Raw genomic sequence first — 8,297 nt, 5'->3', positions numbered from 1 at the left:
AGACACGTGCCAAGTAAAACAAAAGTTAGCAACGGCGGACCATGGGTAGAATAAGCTCAGATTTGTCAAAATAAGACCGCGCTCTTTTGAGTTCACGACCCTGAGAGACTGTGTAGCGTCTGTAATGAACCTGTGTAGTATAACTTTTTGGGGAATGTCCTAATCAGGATTTGATCCCAAGATGCAACATAACAGTAGCGAAAGCATCGTTAGTGTTTCGTGGGTCAATTCTTTAGAACTTAGGGCGCTTTCCAAAAGTCAGAACTGGCCGGCCGGACCATGGCTGCACCGCCCATTTTGAAAATGAAATAGGCTTTTTCCAAGAGGTTTTGATGAAAAACGATTTCCTTCGTGCATACTATTTATATTAGCATTTGACTGATCTGGCTGGATAGCTTTCATTAAAAGTAAAATTCTCATTATGAAGGGAATGTCCTGGCCTGTCAGTTCTGACAAATGGAAAGCGCCCTTAAGCGCACTAAGTTAACCAAACTGATAGAATTATAACTAATCTAATTAGGGAAATTAAAGGACAACTTAATTACTGCCAAGGAGTATTTTAAAACCTTTGTCTTCGGTAGTTCAACAAGCGTGGACTCCATTCAGCTCTCAGAAGCCCACGTGACCACAGAGATTCCCTTTTAAGGGTAAACTCTTTCGGACCGAGACTGTGTTCACACCGGATAGCTTTGCCCCTGCACTGAAACCTTGTGTTCGCACGTAACAGCTGCGGATTTCGGCGCGATTTCTGCAACGGAGCCTAGTTGCCCCGCGCCGATCTTTAAGTAAAGACTTACATATGTGATAGCTTGCTTGCAGTCAAAGACAAAGTTGAGAAATTTCTCACCCTCGCTCAATTGAAAACCGCTTTCAAGGTTAAAGATATAAAACTGGCCAAGAAAGAAAGGAAAACTTTGAGGGCTGAATATATATAATACTTTAGACTAGGACGAAAAGCCTTTTCCAGTGAGGTAGCGTGAGATTTTTGAAGGTGCACGCACCTTCATATTTAGGGTCTCGGAAATGCCATTTCCAGCGTTTTCCGCAAGACATTTTTAGTAAATTAATACGCAGGAAAAGAAAGTAGTTAGTTGCTAATTTATTCATCTCTAGCTTTGTCGGTAAGGTACAGTGTTTACGGGAAAAAAAAGCAAGTGACGCCATCAAAGTTACGGAATAATAAAAAAAATAAAGGAAATACTAACACAAACCGACACCATTTTAGTACGAAAAACTATCAGTCAGCCCGATTTAATGATAAAGAAATGCTTTTTCAGGAATTAAAAAATATATTTTTCCATATTTTAGCTGCACGGGCGTATGTGCGTATATGGACGCTGCGCTCCTGAATTGGGCAAATTTTCTGGAATAACACATGCTTTGCAGTGATTCAGCACTCGTTTTTTGTAATATTATAAATTCCTTAAATTAAATTCAAACAGTTTGCCCGCCATGGGTGTTAAACTTGGAAAGGTGTACTAATCTCACAGTGTGGTCTGTAACCCAAATTTCATCTGTTCTTTTCTCAGTAATAAGTTAAATTTCTGAGCCTGACACAGCCTGTTCACAGACCCTCTGTTTTCTCTTTTAATAGAGATCGTCGAGCACGCGTACGAAAGTAAAAACCACGGGGGATTATCATCTAGCACTCCACCCTCGTTCTCGCGCTTCGCGCTCTCTTCCTTCGCGTGAACGTCGTTTTTAAAGAGAGAGAGAGAAAAAAGAAGAAAACAACGGCTGTGTAAAGGCTAAGTTTGACGTAGTTAACAACGCAACCAACTGCGTCGTACCACTAGAAAAAGGATACGATCATTGCGTGAGTCCAGGAGCTGGTGAATCTGAATGTACGTCAGAATCGGACAAATCATGATTTTACGCTGCGTCCGTAATTATGCGCCACTCGGATACGATCATTGCGTGACTCCAGGAGCTGGTGAATCTGAATGTACGTCAGAATCGGACAAATCATGATTTTACGCTGCGTCCGTAATTATGCGCCACTCGAGGTTTATTCCGATTCTTTGACTAAAGAAAATCCCAATATGACAAATCGAGATGAACGTTAGCAAGAGCCTTGGCCCTTAAAGTTAGTCATTTTTAGAGGCATATCATAGCAGTTAGAACGCAGGTGTGCGATATACCTGAAAAAAAAAAAACACTAATGGATTTTTAATATTCTTCTGCAATTTTAACCACGCATTGACCGAGTCCCGCCGTAAACAGACATAATGAAATTTATTGTGACTAGGGTTCTCTAAATCTAGATTTTAATAATCAATGATCCAGCAAATAAAAGGCTGCAGGAAATAAAGCTTTTTTCACACCGAGGCCATTTTTTATCTACGTACCCCATAACAGTTTTTTTACGCCCCCACAAAAAAGCCCAGACTCCATTGCGGTTGCGCTTTCCATGCAGTTCAGTCTCACTTTGTCAACATTTTACGTGCCTCGCGTTTGCGTCTTATTGACTTTGTGCTTTTCCGCAATTTTCGGTCAGAGAATGACGAAATAATTGTGCATTTCGCCATGCTAATATATAGTTGTCGGTGAAAGTGGCTCATATAAAATGGCCTCTGCTGGAGAGAAAGACGGGCTTATCAGCAAACATTCTCCACGAAACGATGACGGTCGAAGCGAGAGGAACCACAAACTCCATCGTCGAGCGGCAAAGTCTCGATCTTATAGGTACGTTTTAACACTTTCATATCGTTTACCGTAGTTATCAGTGATTTTAAAGCGCGAATATTGAACTCAAATTCCACAGGAAATAATTTGCTTTGATTGTTTCTCGTTATATTATTGGTTTCTTCGTTCATGCTGTGCTGTTCTGTGTTAACTCTAGGTCCAATTTGACTTCTAGTTTCAAGGTCTTGATTTTGCAAGGTTCATGTTAAAATTAACGACTTGCTAACGGATGAATAAATATTTAATGATGGATCTTTAGGTTATGGGGTGTGAATGCAACTTTTGATGGTGTGAAACTGTTAGAAATTTTTGTTGTGTTTTGAGAATTTATATCGATATAAATAAGAATTTAGCTATATTCTTCTGCGGCGAACATTCATTGAATCAAAATTCCGCTAGAATCTTCGATTGTGATTTATTTTTCCTTTTAGTCGCTTGATTTTTGGTGGTAGAACGGTGATCTAATCATTAAAAGAAAGCTGTTTTTTATCAAATAAAAAAATCTTGACTCATAACTTGGTAATTATTACTCTTAGGCAAGTCATTCGACGTTCGGTAATAGCTTAGAATATTTCCTCTACCTCTAACTTGTACTTCCCCACGAAAGCTTGTCTCGCCATTCATCTTATTAAAAAAAATGGAATTACGTTCCAAGGGCATGGACTTTTACATCGTATCAGCGAAGATATCACTTAAGCTCATACCTTCAACTTGTCAAAAGCCTTTGTACTGTAAGCTTAGTATTGTATGTGAAGGAGAGAATGAGAAAGCAATGATATATATTTTTAATGTTTAACTTTTGTTTAGCAAACAAAGCGAGCAATGCAATCGTCTCGCTGATTTTATTTCAATAAGTTGTTCGACTTTGAAAATAAAGAGGTCGGTCATTACTGTTGGACGTTAATACTAAATGCAAATCAAAAGGTAGTTTTCTGAATCATGTTTTTGTATTAAATTCACGGACTTTATATATTTGCATAAAGTAATTCAGAGCCATTAGCAACAGTAGATAAAACCGTTCTACGTTCAATTAGGAACATAGTGTGGTGTCTTTTCTATAAAAAAAAATACAGCTATCCTGTGAAAAAATAAATAATACCAAATTTTACAAAAATGCTTTCATGGGCAGTATTCCAAAACTTAGTGTTCTCTTAATACTAATTTTCAAGTTAAAATGTTTGAACAAGTTGTTGATTCTAATTCTAAAGAGAATTTTTATACCTGCCAATTTTTCTGAGTAAAATGCTTAAGATTTTTGTCTTGTCATTACTGGGGTTTCTAAGCAACTTCCAAGCAAGACTTCGGAACATTGCCCAAAATATCTGAAGATGTTCCGACAACCTTTAAGCACTTCTGACACTTTAAATAAAAAGGCAGCAATTCTAGGGTTGAGATACAAATGAGACACACGGTTAAAATTAAGCACCTTCTTGGAAGTATTTTCAGGGAAATTGGATTGAGTTTTTGTTATTAATCATGTCTGACAGAATAGTTCATCCAGATTTGTGAATCAGGGGTGGGAAATTGCCCTTGATGCATGAGATCGATGCCTTAAATCTACAGGCATAAGACTCATGCATAACGTATGATAGGTGGTAGGTAACCTGTACTAGGAAAAAAACATCCTTTTATATCCCATACACCCACACCAGAACTGGGAGATTTTGCATTAGTCAGTTCCAAGAAAGTTTATTACCCCACCCCCCTTCCCCTCCACGTCCTTCCCCAGGCATCCCCCTAGCATTTGATGCAAGTTTAGCGCTATATGGGCGGAAGTTTGCTGCCAAAAAAAGACACCAGGTAGGGCATATGACTGTTAACAAAATGGGGTGGTCATGGGTCATTGGCTTTGTGACGTTGCAGTTTTTTCATAGTCGATAATACATTGTTATGCAAGGTCAGTATCATGCGTTTATTCAAAGTCTGGAGTACAGACCAGAAGACGTTTTAGAAACTGTTAAACCTTGTGTCCAAATTAAATATAGAAAGTGATGTTTTAAAAGTAATTTTCCATTCCCTCATCATCACAACATGGTACAACAGATGCTTCATGCAAACATCAATCTTGATTCTTGTTCTTATCTGATCTTTCTTTCACTGGTCCTCAGTTGCATCTGAAGCTCTGTAGATGGAATTGACTGATTCAGTAGTCTGTAGGGGCTGAATTATTGGTCTGGATTGGTTTGACCACATTTTGCTGTTACTATTATAAAGAAACTCACCATAATAACTTTAATTATTATTGGTGTGATTTCCCACTGATTTAACTTGTCTTGTACAAATGACTTTAAGTTGCATAAAGTAAAGAGTCATTTCCGTATCAAAGGCTTCGCACTTGACCTCATTTTAAAACAGAGGCTTGGGCCTACTTGGAAATGACCTATTGCAATTTTGGGTTTTGGTGATTTTGACTCAGAAAAAGGAAAATTTCTTATGGTGTAGTATGAAATGGTCAAAGAAAATCTAACATGAAAACAAGATACTTAATTTGTCAAATGGCTGGTGGGGAGGTTTGTGTGCCTTGGGTACCCTGGAAGATATACCAGTTGGGAGGTTGATCCCTGGTAGGTTAAAGAAATGCTGCTGGGCTGGTTTTGGGTGAAAGGCTAGATGAATTGCGACAGGTGGCTCTCCAGGTTGGGGGAAGGGCAAAGGGCTTATATCCCATCCCTGTAAAAAATGTCATCACTGAAACCTGACACGTTTGACTTGAGAAAACCTGCTTAGCATTTCCTTAGCTGCATCCCTGGGCTCTTAGAAGGCAAAGACTCAGGAAATATATTTACCTACAGAGAGGCAATGAGTGAACCCCGAGGAAGTGATGCAGCAGTAGCAAATAATGATGTTCATGACCTTGCAACACTGGCAGAGTCAATTTCTGAAGTGTCATCGCTTCCATCTACCTCTGATCAGTACTCTGATGTTTGTGAGTGGGCGGTAGGTGTTGTAATCTTGTTTACTTAAGCATTTACAAATGATCAGGAACAAATCTGTTGTAAGATCTGGGTCCTATTGAGTTCCTTGAACTGCCCGTGTACCTTGCTCTTATCCCAAAGCATACCAAAAATAAATGCTTGTAACCTACTAACCTTTCAAATCTATTTGGGCATGAGTACATTTTCTTATTTATAGGTATATCAAACTTATATTGCAATGGTCAAAATGTATTAAACAGTCAGTTGGCCATTCTATTTCCAGGTTTGAGTGTCATTGTTACATGTATCGTTAGTACTCTAACACTAAAAAGCACACATCAGATAAAATAATTCAATAAACCTTTTCCTGACATTAATTGTTTTTATTGGCTAGCTTCTTGTTTTGTATTGATGGTTTTGTAGCTCACATATATATGTTACAGGTCAAAATTAAAGTCAGGTTAAAATTTTTGAACCTAGGTTGATTCTCCATTTCCTTTGTCTTCTAGCCCTAATTCGTGGATAATTAGGGCTAGGGTTCAAAAATTTTAACCTGAATTTAATTTTGCCCTGTAACATTTTTCAAGATTAATCTGGCAAAAACAAGATGGCAGCCACAAGTGGTACAGCCGGCCCTGGCGTAAAAGATAGAATTCAGGTTGCAAAATTTCTGATCTCAAGCAGTATAAGAAAGATTGGTTTTAGACACACAATCGTATCTTTTTAGAAGATAAGATATTCCAGTTATGGCTTGGTGTGAAATTGGAGGCAGGATATGAAGGTCCCAGCGTCAGAGATTTGGCGGCCCATTAGTACATTTTCATTTTGGTAGATTTTGAATGTTTTCAGCCTAGAATCGGCAGAAAAATAAGGATATTAAGCCTGGGCCTGAAAAACATTCTCATAAACAACAGTGTACCAGTGAAATTTAACATCCTACATCGAACACTAATGAGTTGGGCCCAGCGTGACAAAGCATTGCAAGAAACCATCACATTCACGGACAAAGGAAAATTGATTAGTCATTTAGATCAAAGGACTTTGGAGAAATTTTAAGAATGGAAGCCCTTATTTAGCCACAATAAAGAGCTTTACATTTCTAAAGAGGTTAAAGAAAATGCTCTTGTATCAGAAGGCAAATCCTGCCCACTATAAACAAAAACCACGCAAGAAAATTCATATGCTTATCATGACCTCTGAGTGTGAAACAAGTGGCAAAAATTGCATAATAAATTTGCTCAATCAAAATTTAGAACTATCCAGAGTATAATCTACCTGCGAGAGAAAGAACACTTACTGAAACAAGCAGCATTTTGGCGGGATTGCCGGAAGTAAAAGTAGTGTGTTGCCTACTGCCCCCTTTTTCACTAAAAACGAGGGCGGCAGAGCGGGAAGATCGATTTTGACAGCGATTTCCCGAACGTGGGCACCTCATGAGACTACCCCTTTAATCCCAAAACATGTCTGTATTGTGTTTGTTTTCAGGAAAGTGACATGAATGGACAGCACTTGTGGATGGATACAGATGCTTCTGGAAACTCATGTTACTCAAATGATTGTGAATCACTGGTGAGAGAGTGTTTATTTTAATTAACCAAACCCAAAGGTGTGCTCTTAGGTAAATTGAAAGTAGCCCAGTGCTCTGAACCTGTATGATCAAGGGTGCCCAGCACGTGATTTGTGTGATAATACTGATAATAATAAAGCCTGAGGCCAAAAGGTGGGTCCCAGGGGCCACCAGGCTCATGTAGAGAACATGAAGAGCTACACCTTTTTCAGTTTCTGCTTCTTTTAGCATTTAAGCTGCAATATTTGTAATCATCAGTAGATTTTTCAATGTACTGTAAAACCCCATTAATCCCAACACTGAAGGGGCCAATTATGTGGGTCTGTATTAATAAGGTGTTTGTATTAAGCTGGTTAAATTTAGAGATAGAGCGGTTTTCATTTGAGTGTCGAAAAGTAATTGGTTTTGCACTTTCTACACGATGCGATTGGCTTAAAAGATTCGCGCCACCTTTTCATCCAATCAGAAGTAAGACCAAAGCCAATTGTGACGCGCTCGCATGCATTTTCCCGCGCTTTGCGTCAGCCACATGTAATTACTTCGAGTTTTGATTGGTTCAATGTGTTGTCTGTGTCCTATGTGATTGGCCAGAGTAATTACTTTGGTTTTGGTTTTACGACACTCAAACGAAAACCACTCTAATGTAAGGGCTTTAGTTTCCCAAGGACATAGCAAACTGTCTGTAATAAAGAGGTGTCCATATTAAGTGGGAGTCTGTAAAGTGGGATTTGACTGTAACTAAAGAGACGGGTAGTAATTGTATCAGGAGCGGTACATGTATCTTCAGGACTGCATTTGTAAGTGAACTGACTCTAATTAAGAGTTATCCCTATGGGATAAAGGTCTTTGTTAAGATGCTTATAGGTATACAGTGGAACCTTGATTATATACATATAATGAACCTCTTATTAGGATATTCTTCACTCCGGTATAGTACAACATACAGAAAAGAACCTCGATTAATGACAAAACCTCATTGTAGCGAACAAATTTTGCCAGTTCCTTGACCCTTTGAAAAAATATTGTGATTCCACTGTATTGTGCTTAAATTTATTTAAGCACAATACATACATGTAATACATTTACAGTGTTCTCCTTATCAGGCGGTAACCGGTAAAATTTACCGCCTG

At 38.5% G+C, this 8,297-nt stretch overlaps 1 protein-coding gene across 3 annotated transcripts in view; it reads left to right on the top strand.

Annotated features, from left to right (window-relative positions):
• Positions 1-2,407: 2,407 nt before the first annotated feature.
• The window catches only part of LOC140935518 (diacylglycerol kinase zeta-like), a 38,475-nt gene continuing 32,585 nt past the window's right edge, over positions 2,408-8,297 (top strand). For 2 of the 3 annotated variants that reach the window (XM_073385073.1, XM_073385072.1), the window contains exons 1-3: positions 2,408-2,685; positions 5,478-5,622; positions 7,086-7,169. In XM_073385073.1, the coding sequence (XP_073241174.1) occupies positions 2,567-2,685; positions 5,478-5,622; positions 7,086-7,169 (348 nt within the window). In that variant the 5' untranslated portion in view covers positions 2,408-2,566. The remainder of the gene's footprint in view (positions 2,686-5,477; positions 5,623-7,085; positions 7,170-8,297) is intronic. The other variant, XM_073385074.1, reaches the window with a different exon arrangement.

The sequence above is a fragment of the Porites lutea genome, chromosome 4 (genome assembly GCF_958299795.1).
Source record: "Porites lutea chromosome 4, jaPorLute2.1, whole genome shotgun sequence".
NCBI lineage: Eukaryota > Metazoa > Cnidaria > Anthozoa > Scleractinia > Poritidae > Porites > Porites lutea.
Note: the sequence above shows the minus strand (reverse complement) of the source record. Positions and strands in the feature narration are given on the sequence as shown.